The 20,746-nt window shown below is 39.7% G+C and overlaps 1 protein-coding gene across 6 annotated transcripts in view; it reads left to right on the forward strand.

Moving 5' to 3' along the window:
* Positions 1–367: 367 nt before the first annotated feature.
* The window catches only part of EPHA7 (EPH receptor A7), a 168,537-nt gene continuing 148,158 nt past the window's right edge, over positions 368–20,746 (forward strand). For 5 of the 6 annotated variants that reach the window (XM_039531211.1, XM_039531212.1, XM_039531213.1 and 2 more), the window contains exons 1-3: positions 368–643; positions 5,303–5,367; positions 9,649–10,318. In XM_039531211.1, coding sequence (XP_039387145.1) covers positions 547–643; positions 5,303–5,367; positions 9,649–10,318 — 832 coding nt within the window. In that variant the 5' untranslated portion in view covers positions 368–546. Of the gene's footprint in view, positions 644–5,302; positions 5,368–9,031; positions 9,067–9,648; positions 10,319–20,746 lie in introns of those variants that run through there. The other variant, XM_039531215.1, reaches the window with a different exon arrangement.

Below are 20,746 nucleotides of genomic sequence, written 5' to 3' on the forward strand. Positions count from 1 at the left end.
ATTACTCTTGTCTTTGCTTTATTGCAATCCCCAGCAGTAACGAGCCTCCCGGTCCTGCCATGCCCACTCCACTTTCACAGCCCGGCCCCGGCTACACACTCAACCTGCGGGGAATCCTGTGCCATCGGCAACCTGACACCTTTCCCCGCTCATTGGACAGCGCCGCCGGCCCCGCCTCCACTGCCGGGGCGATGCGTTCCCCAGCTCAGCCTCCTCGGTCCAGCTTGCCGCTCCTCTTAGGCCGGCTGCGGCTGCCAGTCATTTTGAGGGACGGCCCGCGCTCCTGGCTCCGGCCCCGCCCCTTCCCCCCCTAATTGATATTATTGGAGTGTGGAGCTCGCAGCCAGGCTGCAGTCGGAGACTCGCAGGCAGCAAATACGGTGTGCGGAAGCGCATAGGCAAGAGGAGCAGGCAGCCTGGGGAGAGAGAGCTCCATGCAAAGGCAAAATAAAACACATAGCAGAACAAACCCTTTAATCCCCAACAAGCGGCGGCAGTAGCAGCAGCGATCGTACAGTACATATACAAATATCCTGCTCCTGCATCATGGTTTTTCAAACTAGGCTCCCTTCTTGGATTATTGTATGCTCCGTCTGGCTGTTTCGCTTTGCACACACGGGGGAGGCACAGGCTGCAAAAGAAGGTAAGGTGATGCAGAAAACAAAGTTTGGGCTTATTTATTTCCGTGCGCACACATTGCAATGTTTTAGTGTTGGGTCTGGTGCAAACTGCATGCAGCCCCTTCCCCTAGTTAAACAGCTTCTTACTGAGGTGTGGGAGAGGCATCCACCACGGGCAGTGTGTGTGAATGTGTGTGTGTGAGAGAGAGGGAGGGAGGGAGGTCGGGACAAACTGCATTTCATTTAAGGAATTGGGTTTGCAAGGCATTGCACTTGAAGAGCTGATATATTGGGGAGGGGGAGTCAATACGGAGGATACTGTCTATTGAATTAATAGTACTAGTGGTATTAATACTGTTAGTAAGATGAGGATAAGAAATCCCCCGTCCCCCCTCCGAGTGGAAGCTACTGTAGTTTGTCAGGGGCACGCAACCCGAGTGCCACAGCCAAGACTGCAGCGGAGTTTCATGACTCTGGAGGTCCCCCAAAGGGGTTGTGGGGGACTTTCTGTTAGTCCCCCGGGTAATCATAAGCTAGCTAATAAAAGTCCGCTTCTCCGTTTCCTGCTCATGCGGGCCTGCAGGTCTTAGAAGCCGCTGGGACTGAGACGCTAAGCGGAAAGATGTGGCATAGATCATGTTGGGGTACAATTAAATGTATTCGAGGGATGGATCTATAGGAAGCTATATACATGTATTATATCTGTGTGTCATTATAAATTGTATATTATCTAATCATCTGTAGGCATCTCTGACTGGATGTATATAGATAGAGATTTTTGTTCCAACTGCGTTTCACAAACAGGGCTTCATAAATCCCATCACTCCAGCATCAATCTATTTTACATAAAACAAGCACATAATATTTCCTATTAAAAGCGAGCACAGGCAGTTTTCTATCAGAGACTAACCTACAAATCAATTCAGAAAGTCAGTCCGGGCATTTCTTTTCGTATGGGGTGGGGAGGGAGAACTAAACATGAGACCTTTTACCTCTGATAGTGTGGTATCAGTTTCCATCTTTGGGAGGAGGGGGCTTGGTTTTTTTTTTCCTCTCCGAGATATGTCAATATTCGTCTTTGAACCATTGGCATAAGGTAAAGTACCTTTCTGAGCCTGTAGCTGGAGCTTTAAAACTAAGCACTCTCTCAATTAAGATGTTCTTTGTTCCTAATAGGAGAGAGAGAGAGAGAACCCCGAAGGCCCTTCCTGGGCGGCATTTCCAAAGTTTATCTGAAGAGATTTAAAAAATGGGATAATGAGCTAACTCCTGGAAGGGCGAGAGAGGCTGAGTGGGGGAGGTGAGCAGAAGCGAAGCGCAGAGCGGAGTGGGGAGCTGGGCTTGGAAGCTGCTTTGTGCAGGCTGCTTGGGGAGAGCGCTTGGAGCTGTGACATTCTGCTCACCGGGACAGAGTCCCACGTACCCCTCGAGTTTGTCTTTCCGCTTCTAGCGCTCAGCAGCTCGTGGGCTGTAGGCTGAGCTGGCAGGAGGAGGGGGGAGCAGCAGGCGGGCAGGGATTTCGGATCCCTATGGTTGTTAACCTGCTGCAAAGCTCCTGCGCAAAGTAACTTTCGTTGCCACTGGATCTCACCGTCTGTGGTGATGAGAGAATCCAGCCCTCTGCAGACACCTCCTTCCCAGTCGGAAACTAGCAAGGCAGAGGGGCTGGGGGTAAGGGAGGAGAGAGCCGAGAAGTCCCAAAGTTTTCCCAGCAGGAGCTGGATAAATAGGCGCCTCGAGGGGGAGAGAAGGTGATGGGGGTATGACTAGGGAGACGGGAGTTTGCAGGGGTAGAGGTGACCCAGCCAGGCCGGGTCTGAAAAGTTTAGCATAAAGGCATCCTGAGTGTGGGGTGAATTGAGACTGGGTCCCGGGGTTGGGGTGCGCGCTGGCTTACACGGGGCAGTGAGTTCGCTGCCTTCCAGCCCTTGAAGGCATTGATTGGAATCGCAGCGGCATGGCTCGGAGGTTAGACACAGGTTAAACACCACGTTTGACTCAGCTCCCTCCTGGCTCCCGTGGGCTGCGGCTGCTGGACTCGGAAAGCCCTGTTGAAGCCAAGGGGAGCCTTTGCCATTGACTTGAAGGGGGGGAGTGAGGGGCGCGATTGCACCCGTGAGCTGGGCACCGAGCTGCCTTGCCAGCGCGGACTGGCAGCATTTGAACCCCAGCGCCGAAGTGAGGGCGCCGGCGGTGGCTTAGGGGGAGATCTCAGCTCCCATGAGAACACGCGTGGGTCGGGGGTGCGGAGGAGGCGAGAGGCTGCCCATGGCTTTCCGAAAACAGCGCGCCCCTGTGGCTGGGTGCAGAGCCCGCGGGGGAGTCCCCAGCTCGGGGAGCGCACGGGAGCTCAGCTCAAGGGGCACCGGGGGAGTTAATGGTTCAGGCCGAAAAGGGCGGATTAAAGCCTCCCATTGACTTCCCCAACAACTTTTCCCTCTCTGTCCCAGCTTTGTCTTGTGTCCGTTGTAACGCAGTGAACCAGGCAGACTTGCCTTTCTTCAAAACTGGGTAGCGTTGCTAGTCAGTTTCTGCAACAACAAGAAGTTGCGAAGCTCAGCTCCTGCTCGCTTTGAGCGCTGCATAGAAGAACTTCAGGGCTGCCTTGGGAAGTAGAGGAAGAAAGTTGCCCACCTCTCGGGGAAAGTGTCTTTATCTCAGAAACGGGACATGCTGGATCTAGACTGTAACTGTGTAATAAAAAAGACGGCGTCACCCACATAACTTTTGAAAACTAAGCCAGCACTAGGAAATTAGCATTTCATATAGCATTTTACCTATTCAAGGCATTGTACAAACGTCTGAGTAGGAAAGATATTTCCCAATAACTTTTAGTGCAGTGAGGAGTACAACATATGATTATGTGAAGGTCATCTGTGTGGCACTGGCTTTTCATACTGCTTTTTTATGAAGAATTACTGCCAGATTACAACATGATGTGGCCATCCACTATTGCATGGGCATGGTGATGAAGGGGTTAAACTTGCTCTGTACCTCAATTTTTAGCTTATCAGCATTGTCCTTGATTAGCAAGCCAACACACACACCATCAACTCTTCTTTACCTAGTATTACTAGTTAAAGCCCCTTAGATAGCAAGATTAATTAATTAATTAAGAAGATAATCTATGTAAAGAGAGAATAGCAAATTTGATTGATTAGCTCAAGTGTATGTTGTCTTACAGAAATGGAAGTTACAGTTTTGTCTTTAACATGTTTTAGCTATTCCTGTCTCAGTATGAACCTTTATGTAAAAAAAGTGTTGTGATCCTTCTAATAATGTTATAAAAAACTAGGATTCTAAATTATATTTGACATAGGCTCTAAACCAAAGATATTGCTATACCAAACAAAAAGTTAATTATACTGAAATTAAGTTTAAGAATTAAAGCAGAAGAACAAAATATATGTAACTACTTACTCATATAAAACTTTTTTACATTGGTATTGGTAGAGATGTAATACTTTTTTATAATTAAAATGTATATTGTGGTTATTTGAAACTGAAATTCATTTATCTTGTTAAAAATGGAACAATTATTTGTTAAGAAGTAAATATGACTTTTTTTGTTAAAAAAATGTAGCATATCTGGACAGATATAACATTAGGATTTATCCATTTCCAGTTTAAAAGATTATTTTTTAAAATGCAATCCAAGAGGTTATTTCATAGAGTTGCTTAGAAATGTCAAGGTTAACTAATGTAAATGCTGTGTAGAAATTTTGTGAAAACGTATGCAATAATATATTCTGAGGTTTAAGACTATAATTGAATATAATCTCATGCTGATAGTTGACAAAATATCAATATGATTTTCCCCAATATGTAATAAAGTGGAAATTTTATATTTATATTTAATGATTTGTTTATTGGACTAAGATTGAGAAGTCTGCATTAAACACTTCTGCCAGCAAAGCACATCTAATTAACAGCTTTGTGTATCGGAACTTCTTTTAGAAGTCTCATTGGAAATGTATACACATATGAAAATATTTATTTAATAAAATGTTGCACAATAATTAGTTCTAACTAATATGCATGTTCAGTATTTTGAAAATGCATAATGCTACATAAGTATAAAGCCTTATTTTGTGGAACCTTATTTGTCATATATATTGACTTGTTTAAATTAATAGTCTCATAAGTATTAAGGGACTATCTTTTCTTGTGCACTACCTTTGACTTCAGAGTGGGGATCCAAGCAGGATGTAGTGTCCAACAGTGTCCAAATCAGTCTGGACAATGTTGAAATATTGACGAATTTCATTTTTTAAAAAATCCTAATTTTAATGAAAAGCACATGGGAAATATTCTTTGTAAGAAGGAGCAAGAGGAACACATATTCACGATTAAACCTTGGAATTTTTATGACACTTAGATAATAAGATGGTAAGTATAAATATGTAGACAAAGATGCAGTAAAAAAATAAGATATAAATATTTCTGCTTAATAAAAATTGTGACTATCATACCTCAAATAATATAACAAACTTTTCTAATTAAAACATGCATATAGTGGTGAACATACATAATATATTTATTCCTTTATTAAATAATATTGACTGATAAAAAGAAGACTTTATATACATTCTTGTTGAATTTCATCACAAAGTTTTTTATTTAGTTTAGTAAAATTCTTAAGTTCTTTATTTAATACATAGTGGAAACTTTTTCTCTTGCAGTAATATTGCTGGACTCTAAAGCACAACAGACAGAGTTGGAGTGGATTTCCTTTCCTCCCAATGGGGTAAGTACACAAACAAACAAACAACCCACACCCCCCCAAAAGACTCCAAACATTGCAGGGTGTCTCATCTAGACAAAATTTTAAACATGCTTTAAACAAGCTGGTATTTCCCTCAGTAATCTTAGTGAGTGTTTACGGATCTTAAGTTTCTGTTGTGAAAAGAAGCATACCTCAGGTTACAGTGTACAAAAGCAAGCTAATTACAAGGAAGAATCTCTTCAGTAACTCACCTAAACCCCTTTATTAGCTTTATGCTTAGTAGTGTAATCCTTTGTGGTGTGTGTTCTTGTGACACTGTATTTTAAATATTTTCTTTTCTCTTTTTATTTTTAGAAGCAAATATATTTGTATATGGAAAATGCCTCAGAACATGGTATTTGATATTTTCCACATAAACAGTGATAAGAAATGTATATACAATATATTTGTGGTAATTGAATAGCATGGTATGAAGTGCTCTGAAATATAAATGTCTGTATTAGAGTTAGGTCTAAACCAAACCCAGACCTGAACATTCCCAAATTTTAAGCAGCTTGATATCTGAGTTCAAATTTTGTGGCTTGGGCCTACTTCTCATTTATACACTGCAATGCCTTTTAGAACAAATGCATCACAAGATGTTCTATGAAAACTTATTCACATGCAAATAGCTGTGTCTTCAGCTCTTAATTAGAAATTGTAAAAAACCACATCCCTCATCTCTTGAGGAAGAACATTTCAAGAGAGGAGAGTATGGCCAGTTGTATTTACCTTAGAACTCAGTCCTACAAACCTGAAGTCATGTGAGTGATTCTTACTCCTGGAAGCCATTTCATTGACTTTGTTGGGGCTACTCGCATGAATTAGGGTTTGCGGGATCAGGCCCTTAATCTTCAGCGCCTTACGAAATCTGGAACCAGAAGAGCGTGACACGTGAGTGAGGATATAACAGTGTAACAAATCTTTTAAATAAGAAGAATGAAAATATGAAAGTGTCTTAGTTTAAAAGTAAGATCGTAAAATCAATACAAGCACAAACCAGAAATGAGTCTGAAGACTTGAGAAACTATATAATGTGAGCTGAACGCTTAAGGTGGATAATAACTTTGGCATTAGCATTTTATATTGATTGAAGCCTTTTAATAGAGGTGACTGAAAGATTAGTTAGAAGAGAATTGCAGTAGTCTAGCCTGGAGGTAATGTAAGTATGAACTTTGCTAACGTATTTGAGAATGAAAGGTGGAAACATAGTTGACTAATATTGTACAAATGGTAAAAAGATGACTTTTTAAGGTTAGAAATATGGATTCAAAGGAACATTCAGAATCTAAAATAACAGCTAAACGATAGTCAGTGAAGATGACTAAAAAGTAGTTTCCTATAAAGTAACAAAAAATTACAATTTATTAATGGTGTTTAAAATTAAAAATATAGTACTATTTTTTGTTAAATTCAGCTGCATTAAATCTCCCCTATGTAATACAAATATCATGAAAACATGCACCAATAGAGGAGAGAAACTGATACATCATCATATGCTAGTTAAATTTCAGTGGCAAATGTACTCTCTGGCTCTGAGTGGCATGAAACATGTTTTAAATAACTAAAGGAATTAACATATAATATGGTGTAGGTATACAATATGTATTAGTGGAGGAAGAGAACTTCATGTATTGCACATATATATCTCCCATATGATATATATATATCCCATTGTTTTAACAATGGGAGAAAGAAATAAAAAAAGTTAAGTGTGTGACAAATCAAATATAGTGTTCAGATCATTCCAAGATGATTTTTTAAGCAGTAGTTTTCAAATATGGTAGACAAATACAATTATGCGCCGAAGTATCTATAATATGTGCCTATCAAGGGGAGGAAGTTTGAACCCTTTCAGAGGAATGTTTGAGTAGTACAGCTATGACTACTGAATTTTTTTAGATAAACCAAAAAATAAATGCATATAAACTATCCTTATGATCTTCCCCGTGGTTTTAGAAAGATGGGGGAAGGTGTGACGATGGGTGTTAGCATAAGAGATGATCTCTACTGGATTTTTTTTTCATCCAAAGGAGTAATCTGAGCACCTCCAAGATTAATTACATTAATTGACAAGCATGGAACCTCTGGCTCTTCTTCTGGTTTGTGTTACCCTACCCAATGCAGAGTTTTGTGTTTTTATGATTATTCTGGAGGATTTTGGGGAGGGAAGAAAGGAATGAAGATGATCAGTGGTCTGTATTCTGCTCTTTGGATAAGCGAGGGTAACTAATTCGACTTCAAAGGTGTTACACTATTGTAACTTTGGAATATCTGAGAGCAAGGTCTCGATCATGATGGGAAAACTGCTTACATGAGATAAAATATACTGAAAATGAAACTAAGAATGAGAGCAGCAGAGTGAAACTCTTAAGAGTGAACTTAGGCTCTGAGCCCTTTTTGTGAACTGTTTTTTGAACTGAAGTAATGCCAAAAGCCCTGCTCCATGGCCATGTTGATTTGTTGTTGTTTTTTTGCTAACCTTATCAATACTAGTTCATATAGGAGAAAAAAAATCTTGGTAGTTAAAATCTACTAAATGTATAATGAAGATAAGCTTTCTTCCTTTCTAAAGAGTATTAGGTTTTAAAATGTAATCCTTTGTTAACTATAGAAACATTTCATAATATTTTACTGTAAGCTAATACCAGATGTGTGGTACCATATATACCATACCTATAGTAACAGAAATACTTTGAAATGCATTTTGATATGTACAACTTCTGTACATTTCAACACTTACAGCCATAATATATTTTGTGGTAATAACTTCCAGCATCAGTTCATCAACATTTACTTTTCTTAGAGCAACATTAAATTATCTCATTTGCTGTCAAGTAGGCTCGTGAAGTATTGCATGCTGCATGACTTTTGGTCTGGGAAACCAATGTCCATTAGTGTTTGCCTTTCCAGCCTGATTATCAGTAACAGCACATTCTACAGGTGTTTGATCCTGGCAGGTGCTATGTGCTCTAGCCAATCCAATAAAACACATGCTTAATGTTAAGCACATGAGTAGTTCCACTGATGTTAAGCATGTGGTTAAGTGCTTCGTTGAAATGGGCTGAGCACTTGGAGGGATTGAGCTATTGTTGGCTGTGTTATTAGACACCATTTAACTAATTGAACTCTTCAAAAGAGTCCCATTTTATTTAAGTTGTAATTTCTGCTATGAATTGAGAACTGCAGTACATTTATAAAAAGTCTAAGGGCCAGATTCTGCTTTTACCTGGGTAAATCTGGAATAAGGGTCTAACCTTAGCTCAACTGATGTCAGTGGGAGGTTTAACATTGACTTCAATAGGTCTGGGATTTGTTTCCAACTTTGTAAAGACAATGGAATTATTGTGCATTTACCATTTTAGCACCTAGATACCATGGTGCCTGAGAAATGAAAAAAGAAGGAAAGCAGGCCCTCAACTTGCAGATCCTTATTCAAATGATTAGGCCCTACTCAAGTGTGTAACCCCATTGACTTCAAATGAAATTCCCCATTGGTCAGTGAGCCTATTCATATGAGTAGGAGTTTGCAGGATCAGGTTTGTAGCTTGTAAATGGGAGCTGAAAATGGCCCTAAATGCATAAAGTGCTAAAACAGCTGGAAATGTCATCTTCATAATTTTTTTTCTCTTCATTTTCAGTTTATTTTCCCTGCAAAATGTGATGATGATCTCAATAATGGTAATAAATTAAAACATAAAAATAATAATTCCAAATGCAGATTACAGTTACTAATAAAGAGTCAGAGCTCATTGCTTATGCACCAAAAAGTGTCACTGAGGTTTAAATGTGCAAGGACTGCAAGTTTAAGGGCTCTCAGTTTCTGAAACTTCTTTGTTGGTTGTAGATTTGTTTCTAGCAGCACATCATTGACCACCTTCTTCATTCCTTGCTTTCTAAAGTTCTGATTGATGTAAGAAAATGTAGGACTGAGCCCCAACTATAAGCTGTATTTGAGTATATTGTACAGTACTTTCTAGAACTTGTAATTAATGTAACTGTAAACTGTTGTAATATGAATAATATATTTTGAAGGTTATTTACATGTTAAAATACATGAAACACAAACTAGAACACCATTAAAATTTGTGATTTTCTTACACAAAACATTAGCATTTTAATAATACTCTGCTATTTTTATGAGGCTTCACTGTTTACAAAGAAGGAAGACCAGATCTGTGTCAGAGTATTTTTATATATGTACGGATTTAGTACAGCAGTAAAATGCTGTCTTGTATTAATAACTGTTTGTTGTTGTTTTAGTGGGAAGAAATTAGTGGACTGGATGAAAATTACACTCCTATACGAACATACCAGGTATGCCAGGTCATGGAACCTAACCAAAATAACTGGCTTCGGACTAACTGGATTGCAAAAGGCAATGCACAAAGGATTTTTGTAGAACTGAAATTCACTCTGAGGGATTGTAACAGTCTTCCTGGAGTACTGGGGACATGTAAAGAAACTTTTAACTTATATTATTATGAAACAGACTACGACACTGGCCGGAATATCCGAGAAAATCAGTATGTAAAAATAGACACCATTGCAGCAGATGAAAGTTTTACCCAAGGTGACCTTGGGGAGAGAAAAATGAAACTTAACACAGAGGTGAGAGAGATTGGACCTTTGTCCAAGAAAGGATTTTATCTTGCATTTCAAGATGTAGGTGCCTGCATTGCTTTGGTTTCTGTCAAAGTCTACTACAAGAAATGCTGGTCTATTATTGAGAACTTAGCTGTTTTTCCAGATACAGTGACTGGCTCTGAGTTTTCCTCTCTAGTTGAGGTACGAGGAACTTGTGTCAGCAACGCAGAAGAGGAGGCTGATAACTCTCCTAGGATGCATTGTAGTGCAGAAGGAGAATGGTTAGTGCCTATTGGAAAGTGTATCTGCAAAGCTGGGTACCAGCAAAAAGGAGACACTTGTGAACGTGAGTAAACCTATACTTTTAATAATATCCTACAATAGCAGTTGGGTTCTGCAGTCACATTTCTATTGTCTTTGCATCAAAATATGTTATTAGGCCCATACTAATACTTTGAGCATTTGAATCTATATACTTCACATTGGCTAATTTAAAACAATCAGCTCTTTCAAGAATGGAAGTCAGCAGTTGCGTATTGCATTTCAAATATAAAACAGGCAATTCAGAGCACAGTTGAATGTAAATACAGTTGCAGAAATTACAGTTCACACAGAAAAAAGGTCAGGATGACATTCCGTGTAGTTCTTTGTAATGCTACTGAGCAGATTGTATCTTGCTAAGAAGACCTTATTAACGTTCTTGCGTGTGAGCATTATATAAACCAGGGATTGGCAACCTTTGGCATGTGGCACGCCAGGGTAAGCACCCTAGCGGGCCGGGCCGGTTTGTTTACCTGCCATGTCCGCAGGTTCAGCCGATCGCGGCTCCCACTGGCCGCAGTTCGCAGGCCGAGGGATGTGCTGGCTGCTGCTTCCCGCAGCCCCCATTGGCCTGGAGTGGCGAACCGCGGCCAGTGGGAGCTGCGAGCGGCGAACCTACGAACACGGCAGGTAAACAAACTGGCCTGGCCCTCCAGGGTGCTTACCCTGGCGTGCCGCGTGCCAAAGGTTGCTGATCCCTGATATAAACTATTTTTTGTTGTTCCATATGTTTTGTGACAGAAAATTATAAGGAAAATAAAACTCAGGATATATGGAATTTGTGCTAAAGTATAGCACATACTCCAAATGAAAACTGAGCTACAGAGTTTTGAATCTACATTTCATTCTCACTCCTGTGCAAATGCAGTAGATTTATTTATTTTAAATCTGTTTATTTCAAACAGAATATATCAAAATATTGAGTGGCAGAATTTCAGTCAATATTTTTCTACATAAAATTAATTCAGCTAGAATCTTAAAAATAAAACTTTTGGGTTATTTATGGATTACATTGGGTCTGGTTAAATTATCAGTAAATCCAAGACTGTGGAGAGCTTTTTATTTTGTATTTTCAGCATGTAGTTCATCTGATAGTGTTAGGTATTGGAAAGAAGTTAAACTTCAGAGTAACACACAGGATTAACATTTTCACCCTGGCTAGTGAATAAAAATCTCAAAGTAGTTTGTTTTTTGAAAACAATCTTTTTAGGTCTTGATTCTGTCACCCGTATTCATATACTTACTCTGCAATTAGTGTCCCCACTGACTTAAATGGGGCTACTTGGATAGAAAGGCAATTCTGAACATAAGTGTGACACAACTGGGCTGTTTGGTTTACCGTGAAGGTTCTAGGATACTAGGTACTTCGTATAGTGAGTAATGGTTCCAAATATATTTAACACAGAAACTGATATCCGTCAGACTTTTCTTGTAGCATATGATAGAAACATACTTGTCTGTTTGTAGGGCTGCAGAAAAAAATGATATAAAAATAAATGTGAAAGTGAGAAAACACCAAAAAGTAAAACCATTACTGGCATTGAAGAATCCAGGGAGTGACGTATACCTGACTTATTTTGGGGTTTGTCTAAGATTAAACCCTGCAGTAAATGAGTTTAATGAGAGTTTTGCCTGTGTAAGGATTGGAAAAGGACTGCAGGATTTGGCTCGTACTGAAAGAAAGAAAGAAAGAAAGCAGTGTCTCATCCTGAATCCTTAGTCCTCAGGAAACTCACATGATTGCCTTCAGCAGGGGTTACAATGGAAGATTTGGTACGTAGTTGGAGTGTGTGGAGTTGATCTGGGATCTTTCCAGCACTCTTTCAGCATTGTGGGGGAAAGGGCTGAGTTTCTACCATGTGGAGGGTGATCTCATTAAGAGTTATAATGTGAAAAACTGCTTACACAAATCAGTTCAATACGGTGTGTCTAGGTTCTGTTAAAAGTATTAAAATCATTCTGCCCCCATCAAAGCACGTTCTTAAACTTTCAAAGGTATTCTCTAGCGATACTGACTTTTGTTTTTTAAAGCATCTTAGTTAACTCACAGTTGATGATGTGAATCATGGGTAGGTCTATAATTATAATACTAATTTTCTTTGACTTTCAGTAAAGGAGAGAAAGTGTCCTGCCAAAGGGAAAGCAGGGGTAATGGGGAAGGGGGAAGGGAATCAGTGTTTGGTAATTGGAATTCAAGGAAATTGTTTAGTAAATAGGCTTCTTAATTTCTAACCACAGCAATGTTGACAAAAGAATTAAATGATAACTTGTACTTGAGTTCATTTGCAAGAACATTGCCCATTTTTGGCCTGCTTCCAGAGCAATTGCTAAGAGAATACGCAACTCTGGAAGCAGTCCAGAGGCACATTGATAGGATTTCTCCTCTTTTCTTTCAGTGATCTTGTTAAGAGTTTGAAAACAAATTCTATCTCCATATTGAGACAAGTTAATATATTGAGGCGAGAGAGAGGGTGGGAGGCAGCCACTCACTGAATGAATGATGTTACCAGCTTGAAGTCAAAATGATCTGGGTGACTCTGTGGCTCTACGGTAGTTGCAGTCTCTGATACTTGTTAGGATTCTCTGCACTTGAAGGTGTTATTAAGTATGATCAACTATATAGTGACTGATAATGCAGCTGACATACTGATACAGTCACTGTTTTTGTGACAGATATTGAAAGAAACTTATCAGAACGTTGACACTAATGCAAGTGGCTATCTGTTACTGTCAAGCTTTGTAACAGATCAAGCAGAAGCAAGTTGGTGCATGCTTCCTTAATCCAAAGCTTTTGTGGTCCTTCTTAAGGGCTCAGTGCTGCAAAAACTCAGTGCCAGGCATTCTGCATTGACTTTATGCTAGTAAGCATTGGACATAAGACCCTGTCTTGATGGGCGAAAAGGATATATTTTTTTCCTTCAATCATGGTAGCTCAATAGAGTTAATTTAACACCATTGAAAACCCTGCTAAGTTGCAGGCTAACATGTCTGAAGATGTGTTAGTTGGCTGTGTTGTAGCCAAAGGAGGATGGTTGGCGAGAGCATAGACTACAACATAGCCATCTAATACATGTGTTAGCCAGCATCCTAACAGGGCTTTTTGATTGTGTTATGCTAACTTATTTGAGCTACACTAGTTGACAAAGTCATCCTTTTTGTCTCTCATGATATCCCCTATGAGTAAGTATTTGCAGGACCTTAAGAAACAACGTTTATCTTTTATTTGTAATTTAGACAAATTTCACTCCTGATATGTTGGCAGAGGATATCTATGTCATGTAAACAAATACTCTGCAAATAGTAGTAAATGATACTGCTTATCAAAGATTAAATACTGAACTTTGGCACTAGTTTTCCCCTTGTGTTCTATCTCCAGCACCAAATCTTTCAATGTGTATCCATATGTAAATGTCCTTATTTTGGATATACATTGAATTATTCACATCATAAATTTCCATTCAAGCAGCATCTAGATGCCTAAACCAAGTTAGGGCTTACATTGTGCTAGGTACTGCACAGACGTGTAATAATAACGGTCTCTGCCCCCAAAGAATTTACAGTCCTAGTTTAAGGCAAGCCATAACAACTAGGTGAAATGAAGTGTGTGTGTGTGTGTGTGTGTGGTGGTGGTGATGGGGAGCTTACATTCTAGTGCTTGATCCTGACAGTGCTTAGGAAATGGTGAGCCCCTAAAACATCCACAGACATACCATTTCTGCTACTATAAAAACTAATGGAAATGTTAGCACTCAGGAGCACTACATAGGACCCATTCCTGCAATTCTCACATAACCTATGACCTGTGCAGTGGGAATTTCACCTATTTTGCCTATGCAAGGACCACATTTGGGATAATATTTGAATGACTGTGGTTTGGGGGGAAGGAGGGAAATTCTTTATAAAGTTCTAGTATAATCCACTTTCCATATGTTTCACATTATTTAAAGAGAAACTATACCCATTCGCTCCTGAGCAGCAGTATGATATTTCAGAAGGTAGGAAGCACCTCTCAACATGAATGAACTGAAAAAATATATATGAAAATTAATTTGGCACCATGTCTGAAAATGCGGAATTCTGGAGTAAGCCAAACAGGTACAGTTTACTCTTAACTGTTTTGTAATACTATATGCATTAGAAGAACACAACAGAATAAAATTTGCTTATCAAAAAAATGGGAGAGGACTACAGCTGGTTGTGGAATGCATGTCACTGAAGTGAATACATACTTGATTTTTGAGCTGCATTGTATACTGTATGCAACTTGCAACAAGCTACGAACTGCTAGAAGAACTACTGATTTCTTTTGGGACATAAACTTTTGGTGCTAGTAAATGTGACTTGACAGAGAGGTCCAGCCTACGAGATATATTATATATGACACATTTGCGATATGGCATTTTTAGTTACATTTTCAGGCATATTCCACTTCTGAATAATTTTTCTGATCAGTCTGTGTGTTAACACTGAGCTAATGTCCTAGCCTACTATTAGGAGGGACTGTACCGCTGGAGGAGCCTGTTTCTGAGACTTAAAGATTGGCCATTAAAGATCTCATAGCACTTCTAATAAGAGTGGGTATATGGGCTGTAAATCAATGTAGAATTTGGCCCAGGGTGTCTCTCTCATGAGTTGTGGCTAACCTGTAGTTTGGGGTAATTATCTCCTGTCTATCTAAATTCCATGCTGTTTCAGTTTTCCCTGCTCCTCTTCCTTTGCACTGCTGAGAAGGCTCATACAGAGCCAAAACCACCTTCAAGTCCTTTGCTGGATTAGAGCCAGTAAGGTTGGATCCCGTCTCCCTCCCAGTACTCCCAGGCACAGAGCTGTATTAGATGGGGCATTTCAGGGTGGGGAGGAGGTGTGCTTGGAACACAATGCACTAGCTGTCCTCGCCTGTCTGTGGTGTGACTTCAAGTAAGCTGTAGCTAAGGCAGAGCATAAGCAATTTGTAGCTGGCTCTCTGATGGCCTCTCTCCTTTCTGCACCCAGCAAAAACTGGATGCGGCAGACTCTGCCCCGTATTCATTTTCCTTTTCTAAAGTGTTCTGTAATGTTTCTGTGCACTGTTAAACAGTTGCTGGTTTGGTCCTCAGGTGTGACTCTATTTCAGTGGGGGATGCTTCTGTATATATCAGTTTGTGAAGAATTTAGGCAGCGTTTAAAAAATGTGGCTGATACCTACTTGCTGGAGGATGAGAAAGGTAAGTACAGAGCTCTGACCCCCTGCCATCCCCAGCTGTTCAGAGGGGAGCTGGGATTTCCACAGGCTTTCCTGAAGATGCTGCTTAGGGACACCGTGTTTTTATATTGGTCTTTGGCTAGAAAGTGACTCTAAATTTGAAGCTCCATCCCCTTTCAGTTACTAGAAGGTAAAAGGATACTGATTTGTTTTTCTTTCCCAGAGTGTTCTGGCTGCCATTCATGAAGCGGCTGGGTGGGAGAGTGTTTCTCTGCCCTCTCTCCCTCCCACAGCATCCTAGCTGTTATGGAGACAAGGGTTTTTTACTACTCTGCTACATCCTTTTGGTCTCACTGAAGGTGGAATGGGTCTTCAGTACTGTCCTGCTCCTCTAGCCTTTTGGCTGCTTTGTGTAGAGAAGGGAAGGGGGAAGAAGTTTATTCTACTTTACTATTTTTCCAGCCTCCTCCCCCTTCTCCATCAGCCCCCTGCTCCTGCAGGACTCCATGCTTTCCTAAGTTAAAGGAGAGAGAGGGAGTCTTGCTTGTGGTCACTGTGTGATAGGTCCCCAACACCACCATCCTTTCAGTCACTCAAGTACTTGCCTATGGGATATCCCAGGCCTGTTAAGCTGCAAGGCATAGACAGGAGGTTCCCTTGAAGCATTTCCCTATGGTATCCTGCCCCTGAAACTGGCTACTCACAGAAATCCCAGACCCTCAGAATCAATGTAGCCCATTTTACCAGTTTTACCTTAAACTACTGCTCCTGCATAACACACAACACTTGCAATGAAACAAAAGTAGGCTCATTTAAGAAAGAATAGAGATTCCATTAGAAACAAGAGAGTGATGTGGACAAATGGTTACAGTACAAAACAAAATCATAAAACGCAGACTAGGGCCTACACCTATGAATAGTTCTTTCCTGTCTAGTAGGAACAGGGGAAAATAGTAGGTTTTTTCCCCCAAAGTTCAGTCTGTTGCAGAGCTCACTGGCTTCACAGGAACCAGGATCCAGCTTTTCACAAAAAATACCTCTGCACAACAAAGAATCTGATCAGTGAATGGATTCAGAGTGCCTCTCCTCACTGTGTTATACTGAAACAGTCTTTTGTCTCTATTCATAGGCAGGGCGATCCCTTGTATGTTATAATGTTTCTTTTTTGTTTCCAAGTGGTTTCGATTGTTGGCAGGGGGATTCTGGTGGTTTTCCATTGACTGTTCTATGGTGGGGCAGAGGTAGACAATAGAACCTTGCATTATGTCACTGGCTAACCAGGGAGGGAGGCAACTCCCTCCTGCCTGAATAGGCCATCACCAAAAAAATCACTCCATGGGGACTCCTTTTAACTTTGTGATCTTAGGGCCATAAACTACAATATAGTTACATTACTTCTTCAATATTACCCCTACATACATTATGCCATGATTGTAAACAAGCTTTCAGCAGAGACCTTACGTGTTACCCTTTATGGACAATTGTCCTGTGAGCAATGTATTTGATGTAGTGAGTTTGTCATATCTGAAATGAGAGTTGTTTGCAAAGAACAGGGTATCCTTTGTCGAGGAACCTGTGCCAGAGAAGCCTTCCCTGAATAATCAAAATCAGGTATAAATCGAGATTTGTGTTTAGTTGTTGATCAAATGCTGGGTATGTGTTTAAGCCGTGAGAATCTCCAAAGTACTCCTACTGCTGTCCAGCTGTGAGATCTGCACATGTTTATCAGCACTTAAATACTTGAAGATAAATACTTGGAGATAAATACTTGCGATGTTTTCCTGAGCTTTTTCCTGCACTGTTTCCCCTAGGTCCTCCTTCCTTCTCTAATCCGGAAAGTAGCCACAGGCTCCTCATTGCAGCCCGTTCTGGTACCAACTTCCTGGCTTTTTACTAGCCCTGTCTGTTCCTTCTCAGCTGAGCTCCTTCATAAATCAGGGCTTACTTAGGCCACCTGATTCTCCTCAGGTGTGGCCTATCTGCTTAATTGGCCCTTGTCAGTTTCGTTAACGCTTTCCAGGCTAGTGTGGAGTGAATACCCCATCACAGATGTCCAGAAAAATGGGAGTTAAATGTGAGGATTTCCCAGGCTAAAGAATTTTAGCTTAAGAATGAGCAATTACAAACTTGATGCTCACCTGGTGTGAATCATAAAATGTAGAATTCTGATTCACTGGATAAAATTATTTCCATTTTTACTTTTTACATTTGTTTAGAGGGCTCAAGGAGTCAGCTGGGGTGAGAGAGACAGGATGTGTGTGGCAGTAATGGGGCTAGAAGGAGTTGCAAGCCAAGAGGAACTAAAGAAGCAGCAGAGAGGCTACAAATGAGTGGGGGAGCAGATAGATGTTTTTGTGTTTTCTCAGGAGAGATAGGGGAGCATGTGTGTATATATAAGACCGTTGTCACTTTGGAATCCAAGTGCTGATAAACATGTAATGTGTTTGGGTAAATTATTTTTGAAATAAATCTGGGGCAGTGGGGGAGTAATATGGATTTATTGAAACAAAAAAGAAGAGAGGCAGGAGGTGGCATTTGTTGAAAAAGTGAGTCTATACCTGCCTTGTGTGGCACAGGAGTTGAAGGCAACAGAAGTTCCATGCGCAAAGTTTTTGCATGATTGGGCTAGTATTTTAAGAGTTTTATTGTATTTCAGAGCTTCAACAGTGTATGACATGAAATCATGTTTTCACTTTGTCCCAGCTATCAGTTCATCAGTATTGATTAGCTCAGGCATTCTAAGAATACCTGGCTCTTACTACCTGAGAAATCATGGAAGTTGTTCTTTCTTTGATCTTTATCTGGGCCTGCAGTTGCTATTGTTTTATTACCACTGAAGATTTTTAGAGTAAAAAAAACAGTTATTGCTCCCTCACTTTAGGCATTAATAATACATGATTTAAATATTTTCCCTCCATACTGCAAGCCCTGGACTGCAGTGGTAGTCTGGTTGATTTAAAATGCTAAGATGTTAATAGAATGTGAATGTATATTCACTTAACCTGAAATACTATGAATTAAACTATTTTAAACTCCTGTTTCTGCAAAAGGCAAACTGGAATTTTCTAAGTGGATTCACTTACTGAAATATTTCAGTAGGTCTTTATAAACTGAATAATTTTGTTTTACATTTTATTCTTCTGTAAATATTAGAATTCATGCTTTTTAAATATACTTTATTATTAAGAACTAAATTTTTGCTGAGATCAGAACAGAACTAAGAAGAAAACCTGGATTTAAAAAAAATATCTAATGTTGATTCAAGGGTTCATAATAAATGTGAGACCCCATCACTCATGTGATTGGAGAAACTTCATATTTGCCATTGTAAGTCTTCACTAAAATATGGTGTTGTGATCAACTTTTTCATGAAGCCCAAGAAACAATGGCCAGCTCCTATTTAATTCAGCGTTACCTGTCATTTAATTCCCTGAAGTTACCTGCTGTTTGCAAGAGTTTCCTTACCAGACAATGAGTGAACTACCCAACTTCTCCTTTGGCCTTGAGCTGGTGCAGTGAAGGTGGAAACAACATGATTCATAGATTCTGTGGCCAAAAGGAACTACTGTGTGACCATCTAGTGAGTCTGACCACCTGTATAACTCATGCCATAGAATTTCCCCAAAATAATTCCTAGAGAATATCTTTTAGAAAAAAAAAATCCTATCTTGATTTAAAAATTGTCAGTGATGGAGAATCCACTATGACCCTTGGTAAATTTTTCCAATGGTTAATTACTCTCACTGTTACAAATTTATACCTTATTACATAGAGATATTTCCAGGATTGTGGTGTTCTGAGTTTAATATGCACTTAGAATTTCATTCATAATTTAATAGCTCACAAATTATTAAAGTTTAAATCTCATTCAGGAGCTTTCATTCCCTTATATTTCAAACTCCTTTAATTGTCCATAACCGTCATTGAAAGCATTTAGTCTCTACAGGAAGTAAAATGATTTTCTTAAAGTGTGTGTGACCCTCTCTCTCTCTGTCTCTTTCTTTCTGTTATAGTTTATAGCAGAAAAGTGTTCTCAGAACTTTTCCTCTCAGGACCCTCGTCAGACATGTGCCAAACATGGCAAAATCTGCCCAGAGCTTAAAGGTGCTCTTTTGACAGGGGAGAAGAGCATTTTTTTAAACCTTTCCACCAGCAACCGCTTGTGACTCTGCTTGAACCTCTGTAGTACAAAAATGTTGTCCAATGCATTGAACAAATGACCAACAGTTGGGAAAATACACTCATGGCTTCTTGATGACATGATTCCCTCATGGAGGTAATTTATTATATCCTTTGAGCAATAATTTTCCTCATACAATAAAAACTTCTGTCTTTGGGCCTCAGTCAAATCTCACTTCTAGTGGACTAAATCAGGAGCAGCCCTAAAGGCAAAGAAGTGTAAAACTGGAGTAAGTCAAATCAGAATCTGACTCAATTATTTTACCTTATCAGACCCTGTTTATTTGTGTGGGTAGCCCCACTGACTTCATTGGAACAACTTATGAGGTTAAAGTTAGGCACATGCATAAATGATTGCCGGACTGGAGCTTAATATTGTGGGTTTTTGTCTTACATGTACTGCAGCTGTAGTAATCCTCTGCTGCTGATTCTGTTTTAGATTATAGCTTCATGTGATCCTTTTAGATAATAGCAGATCTACTGCAATAATAGCATCAGCCATCTTGAATGAACAGATAACTGTTAATTAACATTACTACCAATTTTTATAGTTTCTGGTGCTTCATATTTACTTCAAAATGTGTTATATGAGAGCTAGGTTATTAATTTTTTGTTTTTACACAGAATATTACTGTGCATATCGCTCGGTGCATAAGAGTACCACAGATGGTGTGCCAAGTGTGGAGTAAATGTTACGGTCAAATTTTCAAAAGTTGCTTTTTGAAATTGTGCACTCAACTAACATTGTGTAATTTTTATTTGCACAATTGTAGAGAGAAATTTAAAAAAGTAATCCCAAAATATTTCCAATGGAATTTTTTTGCCATATATGGTGCATGATTTAAAGACTTCAAGCCATAATGAGGCTTTTTCTTTTTGAGGACATTGGAGTTTTGGGTGTATAATACCCAGTCCTACAAACTCTCTATGTAAAGCAATGGAATGATGGGCCGAATCCTGGTCCATCAAAGTCAATGCCAAATCTCCTATTGATTTCTGTGAAAGCAGTATCATGCTGAAATCCTATCCTTATTAAGTCCCTTTGATGTCAGTGGAAGTTTAGCATGTGTTTAAATGCTTTCCTGAATAGAT

This window comes from Mauremys reevesii, linkage group 3 (assembly GCF_016161935.1).
Source record: "Mauremys reevesii isolate NIE-2019 linkage group 3, ASM1616193v1, whole genome shotgun sequence".
Lineage (NCBI taxonomy): Eukaryota > Metazoa > Chordata > Testudines > Geoemydidae > Mauremys > Mauremys reevesii.